Source organism: Numida meleagris, chromosome 6 (genome assembly GCF_002078875.1).
Source record: "Numida meleagris isolate 19003 breed g44 Domestic line chromosome 6, NumMel1.0, whole genome shotgun sequence".
Lineage (NCBI taxonomy): Eukaryota > Metazoa > Chordata > Aves > Galliformes > Numididae > Numida > Numida meleagris.
The window spans coordinates 44,513,320-44,525,761 of record NC_034414.1 but is presented as its reverse complement, the minus strand read 5'-3'; the positions used below and the strand labels follow the sequence as shown (position 1 = coordinate 44,525,761).

At 36.1% G+C, this 12,442-nt stretch overlaps 1 protein-coding gene across 5 annotated transcripts in view; it reads left to right on the top strand.

Moving 5' to 3' along the window:
* The window catches only part of PTPN21 (protein tyrosine phosphatase, non-receptor type 21), a 41,935-nt gene that overhangs the window by 5,369 nt on the left and 24,124 nt on the right, over nt 1-12,442 (top strand). For all 5 annotated transcript variants that reach the window (XM_021402741.1, XM_021402740.1, XM_021402743.1 and 2 more), the window contains exons 3-6: nt 7,500-7,669; nt 8,928-9,025; nt 11,582-11,649; nt 12,109-12,179. In XM_021402741.1, coding sequence (XP_021258416.1) covers nt 7,500-7,669; nt 8,928-9,025; nt 11,582-11,649; nt 12,109-12,179 — 407 coding nt within the window. The remainder of the gene's footprint in view (nt 1-7,499; nt 7,670-8,927; nt 9,026-11,581; nt 11,650-12,108; nt 12,180-12,442) is intronic.

The following is a 12,442-nucleotide window of genomic DNA, read 5'->3' as shown; positions in this document are numbered from 1 at the left end:
TTCCAGAGCTTGCGTTCAAAAGAATGTTGTTTTGCCTTTAAATAGTAGGATTTGCCAAGCAGATATAGGGATCATTTCTGACTACTTTCTTAGTATGAAGTTTTCAGGAAGATTGCTCAGCATTTGCTTATATCTGCAAAAACAATATTAATCCTTGATACTGTGGAATACTAAGTACTTTCTCTAAGAACTCATATTTTTAATGCATGACAGACCCTTTAACATGTGACTTGAAAGTGTTAAACAAGAAAGTATTTAAGCATGGAGATTTACCTCAGATATGAAAATGGAGGCATGAGCATCAGATTACTGTATATGGGCTACGTAGTTATGATGTACACCCTCAGAATAATTCATTGTGGGAGGTATGAATAGAATCTTGACCTATTTACACACTGAATGGTAAAATTTATCTTGGTGTAATATGTAGTTAGTGAATTTGGGCAATGAATTGATTGGTTTCTTAGCGTTGTACCATCTTTTAAGATATTTGTTTTAACAAGTCGTACTTTAATAGTAGTCTTCAGATTGTGCAATATGTAAACACTGGTTTATTATTTTTTTTCCAATTAATAATTCTCATTTTCAAGCTGTATGGTCACATACTCAGGGTTCAGAAAGTCTTAATTATTTTGACAGTTTTGTTTTGTTACTGAATGGGAGGCCTTGCAAAAAAAGTGAAATGAGTTTGCATTAAACTGAGGAACAGCTTGTCTTTTGTCCTGTGAGAGGACGATAACCAAACTTGATTTAAAGGAAAAGCTGTATTCGTTGTGGAAAACCGTTTTGAAGTTGCAAGTTGTGAAAAAGCGTTCAGAGCTCTGATTATTAACTAACTAGAAATGTGTGTTTAATACTGTATGTGTTGTGTTTACGGCACAAGTAGACAAATTAGGTACTTGAGAATATAAAAATGTTTTTAAAGTGTTAATACAGTTAGATATTTATAGGATATTTGGCAGGAGATGTTACAAATGATTTAGCTCTCTTGCTGGATTTTCTTTTAAGTCTGTTTTCTAATACCACTTCAATACCAGAATAAAGGGGCAAATTCTGCTAATGTGTGCAAGCAGAATCTGACTTCAGTGCGAATGTGTGGTACACAAATACAATAATGACTCATATTAAAAAAGTAGGGAGCTTCTGTGTAAAGTATATGTGGTGTACATGTGAATTCTTGTGTTTGTTTTGGACTTGAATGGGAAAGAATGAATCAATGTTATCCAAATTCTGAATAACTTGGAAATTCTGAAACAGTGCTTCAGTGTTTTGTAAAACTTTGTTCTGAAGTCCATAGTAATATCAATTATCAAGTAATATCAATTATCAATATCAAATATCAAATTTTTACAAAATATAGGCTAATGCTTAGAGAAATAAAACAAGAAGTGCTGATCACTGAACTGTTAATGGCTGCCTCTCTGAATGAAGTTTTGCTTCACGTTAGGAAAGGGACAGAAATTGTCATGGAGGAATGCGTATAAAAACCTTCAGTGTGTAATATTATTGATTTAAAATGCAACTTTCTTGAAAAACAAAATTGACTCAATTTAAAGCAACTTTAAATGTGCTGAAATAATAATTTAGGCACCCAGACACACAGAAGGGCAGAGCATTCTAAAAATCAGCAGTTGCCTTTAGTGTAATTACTGTAGTGCTTTTTCTGAAGGAAAATAGCTGAATGCTCTGGTGTAAGATTTACTCTCCATCTTTTTTATTACACTGAGCAACACAAAATAAAGATTTTTCCATGAAAGCCTTGGTGGCAGTTAGGTGACCCTGCCTCTGATTTTTCTAGTTTCTAATAAAGTTAGGTCAGAATTTGAATATAGCACTTGATTGTATTCTTTCACTGTCACAATGCCTGTGAGTTGAGGTATAGTTTTATACTCATTTTAACAGTTAAGATTTTCATTAGTTCTGAAGGAAGTATGTTAATTTATTGTTTTGTATTCTTAGACTACTTTGATATTTTGCTTTTCCTACTTGTAAAGTGATCAGAATTTCAGAATCCAGTGATTGGGAATGTAATATTTCCTTTAATTTTGGTGCTGTGTAAGGTATGAGTTAGAAGCAGGTATGTGAGTCCATCATTCTTGGAGTCTTGAGCAGAGATGGGAAAAGTAACACAATTTACAGAAAAAAAAATAAAAAATAAAAGTACCTTTCTGTGTTTTCTGGTTAAGTTAACCGACAACTGACCTGTTTCTGAAAGAGATTAAAATATGTCTTGATGGGACATAATGTCTTCTATGTGCTGTTAAAATATTCCTCTTTGTCTTGTAGATTAGCCAGTTTACTTTTGTCTAACATTCTGATGAGTGAAATCTTCCTTGCCCATCAGAGGAAATCCCATTTATTCAAGATATTTGAAGGGGGTAAAAACACATATTGTACCATGATTCTTGCAGTGTTTTAATTTGAATTATAATGTTAGATTACCTTGCAAAGTATTGGTTTTAAAAACTATGATTTTCAAATTTCTTATCCCTGCAATATTGATTTAAGCTGTAATTGGCAGCTGCTTTGTTTAAATAGCATTTGTAAAAACCATATTGAAGCAGTCAGGAGAAAATCATTGCAGTGGGCTGTGTTGGAAAAAATGTTTACTGTGTGAAATAAATAGTTAAGCTGGGCTTCTTCCTGAATTCTTTTAGGTACCTGGTTATATCCTCCCTATGGGTAGCTGCAGTTGAAAACCTTGTCAGTGTTAGCGCAAAAATAGCCAGTGAAGCCAAAGTGCCCTGGAGTGAGTAGCTTCAAGGTGGAAAAAAAAAAAAGGAGGGGATTTCCATAAGGCTACTCAGCCCTCCACCTTGTTCTGCAAGCACTGGTGGATGTCGAGGGCTGCAGCTTTCTGTTCAGTGGCAGATACATGGCAAGGCTTAGAGGTTTCTTTTTTCATCAGCTCCAGGAAATCTTGGATCTTGTACCCTGACCAGTCCAGGCTGCTCCAAAACCAATCCAGGCTTCTCCACAAGATACTGGGAAGATTTGTAGAGGGGGATGTCTGCTGTGATAAGAAGAAAGTTTCTGGAGAATTTTTAGTGCCTTTTGTCTCTCTCTGTAGTTCTTAAAGTTGGACATAGAGTAAAGCCTTCGCTTGGTATCTGGCAGTTGTGCATAGTACGAGATTATTGAGCCAGTTTTGAAAGCAGTTTGTTTGAACAGTTGTATTCTGATGGCAGGAGCTGTTTTGTGTCCAAGTATAAGATGAAGTGAGACTCAGTGGAGTCCCTGGGCTAACTGGGATTTTCTTAGTCTGGGTGTGATGCTTATGTTGAGCCAGTGTTTTCAGCATTCTCTTCAGGAAAGCCTTATGTATTCATACATGCCAATATAAAGCCAGAAAAACACCCACAGATTTTTTTTTTTTGTTATCTGAGGATCTCTAGAGAATAATTTTGTAAATGCAACAGTAATAGTGATGTCTCAAAATCCTAAGAAATAGAACTTTTCCTGATGTGTTATACTGCAGAGAACAGAAAGGCACAATCCAGTTCGGGGATCCAGAACACCTGCTGTTAAGTTCAAGTGAGAATATTACACGCTTGATATCTGACATATGCATTTGTCATTCAGATTTATTTTCTAGGTAAATTGTAACCAAAGTAGACCCTGAGATTCTTTATTAAAGCTGTTCTTTTGTATGTAGTGCTAGTCAGAATAACTGATACGTATAAATTTTGTTTCAAGTAGAGCCAAAAAAAGTGGAATTATTTCAGGGACAAGACTGGTTCATTTTAAAGAAAGTAAAATGAAATACAGCTGCTAACTATAGCCAGCTAATATCAGACAGTTGGTACAGAGAGGAAGGACTGCGTCATTGATTCAGTTTCAAAGGAAATCTGAGGATGGAGATTTTGATGCCTCTTTGGGATACCTCTTCCAGTGTTTTGCTAGTCTTGTGATTTTTTTTTTTCCTAGTCTGACTTTAGTTTCCCACATTGGAGTTAGCGCTCGCTATTTCTCATCCCTGCAGTAGTCCTCACTGGAAGTCCTTTACAGGAAGAGTCTGGCTCTGTCTTCTCTATACCCTGCCATTAGGTAACAGAAGACAACAGTAAGATTTCACCTGTGTCTCTTCTTAAGGCTGATCAAACCCACTTCTCAGGCTGTCACGGGACATCATGCAAGAAGATATAATAGTAATATAGTTTTGTGGCATACATAACCTGATGGAGCTCCTCTGCTTAGCTTGTGAGGCCTCACTGACTGCAGATGCTAGTGTGGGTGCTACCTCTCTCTCCCACCAACCTATGGGCCTTGTTGACTGTAGGATTACATTGGGCTTTTCTTTGCATTCTTGAACTTTGTATAAAAATACTTAACGTTTCTGTCTGTAGTGGCGGGAAGCAGCTAGGTAGAAAGCAACTGCAGAAATGTTAAGGTCCTTTTATTTATATTTGACTTTCTTCAAAGGGATTCGGTGATGAATAAGTCACTAAAATAAATGAACCTCAAAATAGTGTTAATCTTAACAGCTTAACATGTTTTAGGAGTTATGTCATTACATTCTTTTTAGAATTGGGTGCTGTCCTGTGCTACTAATAATAAAAAGTTTTAGTAATGAATAAAATGAATTCTATTTTAATCAGTGAAAATATTCCAGGGCGCATAAACTCCTCTGAAAATTCACAGGGTCAGATTCTGCCCTTGAAGTTAAGTGAAAGGATTGCATAGAAGTCAGAAGGCGAGTTTTGGCCCATAGCGTTTACCTTGGCTTGTATTTTTTTTACTTTTGATAATCCAGTTTGGAGGAGATTTTAAGGGAAAACAATGTGACAGAAAAATCTTAATTAAGGATATTCTGGATTCCACAGTACATTTTAAAATATGAAAACATTTTTCATAGTCTCATGTCAGTAAAATCTCAGTTCTGTGCATGGGTAAGAAACAGTGGTAAGTATTGTATGGAAATGGACCAGCACAAGTGATGATCATGGCTTAAAAATAGGTTGTATGTTCGGTTTATCCTTCAGGTTGTAGAATCAGGAGTGTCTGTGTTTGGAAAGTACAAAAGAGTGGTGTTGTTACCAGAAGTTTCAGTTCATTCTCTCCTTTCCTTTCTGTTACAAATCTGTTTCTTTGAAGCTTATGTAGACCAAGGCTGGTGTATATACACACTGCGTGGTGTGGTTAGCCATGGGCCAGCCAGCTGGGCCAGCACAGGGAGCTTCCTTTCCTCCTTTCGAGTGCGGAATGGATTGTGAGGGATACTTCTTATCCTTTTTTATCCTTTTACAGTGTGAGATGTTGCAGTGAATGTAATTCTTTTTCATGGAGTATCTGTGATTCTGTTGTTAAAATTCCATCTTAAGGAATCTTAAGCTGTGAGGTGACAGGGGTTGCAGTGCACTGGATCTTAGAGATGAAGGAATTGCAACACAGAAATAAAAGCCAATATTTTCTATGGCATCAGTCAACTTGGTGCCCTTGAACTGAGAAATTTAGAATACAGCATTTTTATAGTATTTGTGTTCAGATCCATTTTTTTTTCTCCTTGAAACTAGAATTGTTTGACTGCTTAAATTTCATGCTTGATTTTCAAAATTCAGAAGTGAAGAGCACACAATGTCCACCTGAGAAAACTGTTTTTTTTTGTCTATAAACAGTTCTAATTTAATTTAGTATTTGTATTATAGCCTGTGTTTTTTATCAAGTGGGACTAGAGTTATGTTAGAACTTGCAGAAGGCTAAATGGACAGCCTGTATTCTAGCATGTTTTATCATCTTCATACCGATTCTGCAATTACCTGGCTCAATCACATTAATTCAGTTTGTTTTTAAGCACTGAAAAAACAAAAATCACTTAAAATGCATTGATTGATGCTAATTTAGAGAGGGACAAAGAAGTACATTTTGCCAGAAGATTTAAGAAGTATTTGCTAAATGTGGAAGGAACATTATGTCTTAAAAATAGCTCTAATTTTGCAGTTATTGCTGGAGACGATGCTTTTACAGAATAGATGATATTATGAATGTAATGCTGTACCTTGACTTTTGTGTTCAGAATTACTTAATGCTCTGTGCTGGTACAGAGAATTGACTTCACTGCTGTCCCTGCAGTCTGGTATGGACCCATGCTGTGATTGTATGTATCTATTGGAGCTGTAGGGAATGGAGTGAATACCGTGAGGCTGGATCCTTCATCTCATTTAGATTATAAATTAAGAAGATGGATTTATATGTGACTTTTCAGACATGCTTGTTTCCACAGGAAATTGCTAAAATGCTGCTTTGGTGCTACCAGCTCTCACTCTCCAGTAAATTTTAAATTTGTGCTCCAAAGCATCAAAATGATAGAGTTTCTGAGAAAATAATAAATATTTTGCTTGCAAAGTAGATAATTTTTCCAAGTTTAATTCAGGAAAATTATTGAAAAGAACATATTATGATGAATATTACTTTATTTTGTAAAATGCCTTCCTTAATAGCTCTATTTTGTACAGTTAAAAAACATCTGAAAACATAATAATGTAAAGAAAAGTGTTGGATTAAAGGTGTTGGTATTTCTACCATTTCAACATATAATGATGTATGTGTAGCAAAGAATTGGAGAATTTCCATATAAATGTCCTCATCTTAGTTGGTGCTTCATTGCATTCCTGTATCTACTTCCCACAATAGGAAAATGTAATTATGTTTCCTAGTTTTTCTATGATAATGACATTATTATTTTCCAGAACATCTCTGCTTGATAATTCAGAACCGAATGAAATAAGTGCTACAGGAGAAGATTTTAATCAGTTTAAACATACTGGAGATATTTAAATTTGAATGAGTGGCTCTGCAGTGTTAATCATTAGAACTATATTTTGGAGTCATAGAAAAATAGTTTAGTCCAACTTCTTGTCAGAGCAGATCATGTCTAATCGAAGTTAGATTGTGTTACTCAAAATGTTGTTCAGTCAAATCCCAGGGATGGGCATCCCTCAGCTGCTTTGGGCAATCTCTTCTGCTGCATGTTGTATTTTGAGGTTTCTCTTGTGTTCAGGAGTTCCCTGCTCAAGCAAGGTAGACTACTGCTCATTTTCTTGCTCAGTGGAATGAACCATAGATGTGGTTTTATGAGGTAGTTTTTGACCACTTGTCCTATGCCCTCTTGTCCTTCAGCATCCTGTGTGAGCCTGCCTGCTGGTTCCTCAGACATACTCTGCTCTCCCGTAGTCCCGTTCTGTTTGTATTTCTCACTTGCCTTAATTTTCCTGTTACACTTAAATGCGTTGCCCCAGCTGAGTCAGGGACTTCTTGCAAATAAAGACTGGATTTGGTAGTATTTTAGGGATAGGCCCTTATATACATAGATTGTTTATCTGGATGTAATACCTGGGTTTGATATTAAAATATGATGTCCCTCCAGTTCTCTGGCTTCTCAAAAACCTATAGCCTGAGGATCTTAAATCTTTTATTTCTAGGTAGCAAGACTTTCATGCAATGTATTTTATCTAATATGGCAATATTAAATTTGTTTCATCATTGAAATGATTTTCTTTCAGATTACGTATTTCAGTCTGTGGTATTACAACAAACAGAATCAGCGCAGATGGGTAGATTTGGACAAGCCTCTGAAAAAGCAGCTGGACAAATATGCCTTGGAACCAACTGTATATTTTGGAGTAGTATTCTATGTGCCGACTGTTTCTCAACTTCAGCAGGAGATTACCAGGTAAACTTTATACATTTGTCTATATTTTACTTCCAGCATCCTGAAAAGTATAGCTCATATGCAAATTGTTTGCTTTCCCCTTCCCAATCTTTACAGAAATAGAAATTATTATTTTAGGCAGCATTTATGTTCAAACTATGTATTTATTTCCCTTTTGAATGTTTAAAATAGTTTATAAACTAAGCAAAGAATTAGCATTTCAGTGATCTTAGGAATCTGCTCAAACCTGCTTTGATGTACTGTGGCTTTTTCTTTTCATTTTTTTAAGGGCCTCAGCTCGATCCCAGTTATTTTTGATTCTTTTATGTAAGGATATTACACCATTATCTGGTGTAATGTGGCATAGTGCTTTTTTGTAATAGGATCCAGGAAAAATCTGAACAATATTTATAAAATCTCACTGAATTTTAACTGTTCAGAGAAGGAAGAGGTCTGCCTTTTAACTTCTAATTATCAAAATGTTTACATGACTTTTCTTATTGCTGACTGAATTGCAGCACATGCTTCTGTGTTTTCAGTATCAAAGCTTTAATTCACAACAGTTAGCATACAACATGAGGAAGTCAGCAATTTTTTTAAAAATTGGTCTCGTGGAAAACAAATGTGCTTCTTGGCCTAACCTATGTAGCTGTATAGGCATTCGTGAGTCTTGAGGTATTTTGGGATACCCTATGTTGACTAAGGTAGGGTGTGACATGGATGGCTGAATGGGGCCAGATGAATTCAAGAAAATAGTGGACCACAGTCCACAGTTACAGCTAACAGAGTTTGCATGTTCAAGAGATTATCCAGGAAAAGATCGGTTTAATGGAGGAAAAAAAAAAGTGAGAACAGAATGTTCTCAGGAAGTGTAATGCAGAAATGAAAGTAACTATCATGATTGAAGGGATACGCATATTGGATTTACTGGAAGGGAATGCAGTAATGCTGCAGCAGTGTACTGCATGGTATACTGCTGGATGGTACGCTGGCAGAGATAATAGGAATAATAAGGAGGAAAGACAAAAAATCATGAGGCTATGGTTGTAGATAGAAACTGTAGAAATTCTGTGTCTTTCAGAGAGATCAGGATTTGATTCTACAGTAGATAAATGAAAGCTAAAGGAAAAGTTAATAAGGACCATGAAACATTGGGTCTGAATGATGAGTGTGTCCTCCCCACAGACTAGTGAATGGAGAGAGGAGTAGGAAGTTTCGTCTCTTGATACTAAGAAGCCCATGTTAGCTTTTCCTTTCTTTCTTTTTTTTCTTCATGTAGGTATCAGTATTATTTGCAATTAAAGAAAGATATCTTGGAGGGCAACATTCCTTGCACACTAGAACAAGCAATACATTTGGCTGGTTTAGCTGTTCAAGGTAAGTAAGGCAGTTATGCTAACATTACATTTGGAATTTTGTTGACATATTTTCTGTTGCATGCTTTCTGTTTGTTGCTTATGGGTCCCTCTCCTTGCTGCAATAAAACTGCGAGAGCTAGTTGCTTTCCAGTGTAAATTTCATTTCTATAAAGCACATTTTTGTTTTCATTTGACAGCCCTACAAATGTAGTGACAGTTCAATTCAGTAGGTTATGAAAAGTGAAGTTCCTTAGAACTTCATCACCCAGTGTATTGGCTGGGGAGGGGAAATGGGGGGTGAAGAGAGGGGAATGGGCAGACAGTGGGATCAGTGACTCAGTACTTACTGGTATTTCACTGCAGTCCTCTGAGGTGTACCTAGGTGTCTAGACACCTGAATTCCTTTGGGATACCTTTGGAAGCTAGTTGTCTGCTTGTATCAGCAGAGCTTTCATCTGTTTTGCTTACTGAAAACTCTTCATTCTGACATGGTCACATGAGAAAGGGACATATGTTTGTAATAAGCAGATTTGAATGTACATCAGTACTAGTATCCCTTCTCCCAAATATCCTAACACCAAAGATTATTTTGAGTTAGGAATTTTTAACAGTCTGTGTACTATGTTAAAATCTTTCCTGAAAACCCATTTCTGAGATGCATATGTGAAAATGGCTACTGTATTTTTCCTAATTAGTGTTAAATGAGATAAATTATATAAAGAATCACCAGTTCTCAGACTGACTGTTCTGATCATGTCTGGTGCCCCCTGCTAACGTGCTTGTTCGATCCTAAATCTCTCAAGTCAACAGTTTTTAAATGCAACTGCTTTGTTTATTGTGTCTGTGTATTGCTTCTCTGTGGATGTCACTCTAGTACATCTAACAGCAGTTGTAAAGCTGCATGTCACTGCCTGTGCATACAACCTCGTGTTTTTTTTTTTCTTGTCCTTTTTTAATTGTGTAATGATCGCATCACATTATAGATGATGATTATGTTTTTCTGAGAATATAGTTATGAGGGGTGTAGGATGAATGATGTTAGTGTTTTTATAACAGTGTATCTGTTTAATCTAAGCCAGGATTTAATAGTCTTCAACTGGTAAAATCTTGCTTTGTTATTTTCGTATCTTTAGACAGTATAAATGTCTCTCTGCTCTGTAAGTTGTTTATAGAACTCTTTCAATATAATCCTCTTTCCAGATGGAAAATATTTATCCTTGTAGCTTTCACATTCCTCTCTGTCTTGTACATGAGAACTACATATGTTGATAACGTGATGAAAAAAAACAACTTAGGAAAAAGTGCAGGTTCTAAATTAATGTACTCCAATGGCTGAAGTAGCTCATAGAAGGTAGGTCAGTTAATTTTAGCTAGTGAACTAACAGAAGCAGTTGTTTGCTGTTTTGAGTGAGCTGGTTTCAAGAATGATCTATGTTTGAAATAATTACAATAGCCTGCTTCTAAGCACTGCTTTATCTCAAGTGCTTTGTTGGTCTAGTGTGTCACAAGTTCTCCCCTTTAATCATGAATAACTTGCATAATAATTGCTAATGTGTAATAAATACTTGATTCCTAAATGTCTCTACAGTTATACTGTTATAGGTTAGAATCTGTGGTAGCGTAAATAAGATGTGTACTTGGAGATTGTGTTTCTGTGGTTTGGAGGGGCCATTCTGGGCAGGCTGTTGTTTCTAAGAATAGCTTATCTTGTGAGACTATATGTAAATTTTCTGATTTAGGCTATTTTATTGGAACCGTTGGCCACTTCTTTCCTGGAAAGAAGAAAAGACAAATTCTTCTGGATACTTTTTGATGTAACATAAAATCAATTTTTGTTACATCCCTTCTGAGCATACCTTTGAGTCAGGGAAGTCAAGCCATCTGTTTCCCACTTTCTAGATGTCTTTGTGCAAGGAACTGTGAGCAGAAGCTGCAGAGTCCAGAGTGCTCAGAATCCAGCAGTGAGAACAGTCTGTCAGCTCTATGCTGACAGTGTGGTTGTGTACAAGTACATATCAGAGAGGAGGGAATAAAGAAGACAGCCACGCTCTTTTCAGTGGCACTCAGGGACAGAATGAGAGGCAATGGGCACAAAGTGAGATACAGGGAAGCTTGTAACTTTTTTGCTGAGAGAGATGTGAAACACTGGAACGGATTGCCCAGGGATATATATTCAGAACGTGACTGGGGAAGGCCCTGAGACAATCTGCTGTAGCTGACTTGCTTGGGCAGGAGGGAACACTAGTCTCCAGAGGCCCTTCCATCCTCAACTGTGATTAAAAACCACACAAATAAAAACCAAAGGAGCTAAGGAACTTGGAGCAGAGCTCTGCCTGTTTTATCACTTCTTCTCCTTTCCTGTCCACAAGGAATCTTACTAATTTTTCTGAACAAGATAAAAATATGGAATGCATTTTTGTTTTTCTCTTCATAAACATTACTGGTTAGTGTGTTCCGTTGTTTTAGATCATAGTTCAATAAGTTGGAGATTTGCTATTTAGGGATCCTTCTGCAATTAATGGAGTATCAAATAATTTTCTTACAAATGTTTGAATGCAAGACTTTTACTTTTTAGCTGATTTTGGAGACTATGATCAGTATGAATCTCAGGAGTTTCTACAAAGATTTGCTTTGTTTCCGGTGGTAAGTAATTTCTTTAAATTCTTTTTGTGTATTATTGAGCACAAGCAAACTGTGTTACAAGTAGCTCTTCAGTGTACTGAAGCCAAAATGAGACTGATATATATACAAATCATTATTAAAGATCATATGATTTATCCAGCTTACTGCTCCCAAGATTGTCAAATTCAGTAAAGGTTTTCTGAGACGATGGTGAGATATGATACAGTATATTACACAGAAGCAAAGATATTGCAAGATCTTTCCAGTGTTATTGTATTTAAAAGGAGATGAAGGTAGAGACAAGAAAGCAAGTAAAACCACTTCAAAACAGTGTTTGTACTTTTTGATTTTGTTTATGTATCCAGAATCTAAGCTCCAAAATTAGAGTGGAGGGTTGATTCCTCTGTGCAAAGACACTACAGCCATTTTATTTCATAGAATGCTTTGTAGTTCATTCTATAAATGCTATCTTACCTTAAGGGTTGGCTACAAGAAGAAAAAATATTGGAAGAAGCGACACAGAAAGTTGCCTTACTACATCAGAAATACAGGTAACGTTTCTAAAACTCTTTATTGCTCAATTTTAATGTGACTTCTCAATTCCCTGAGCTACTGAATCTCAGGCAGCAGTTGAACTAATTTCGCATCCCATTTAAATGAGATTTTTCACTGATATGGCTGTGTTTTGTTGTTGTTTTTTTTTTAAAAAGAGAATTTTTGCTAAATGAAAACAGTACTAATGACTGTTAAAGTAAATGAGAGGATTTTTCTTGAAGATTAATAGTATGCTACAGCAGTAAATAGTGCATCTTCA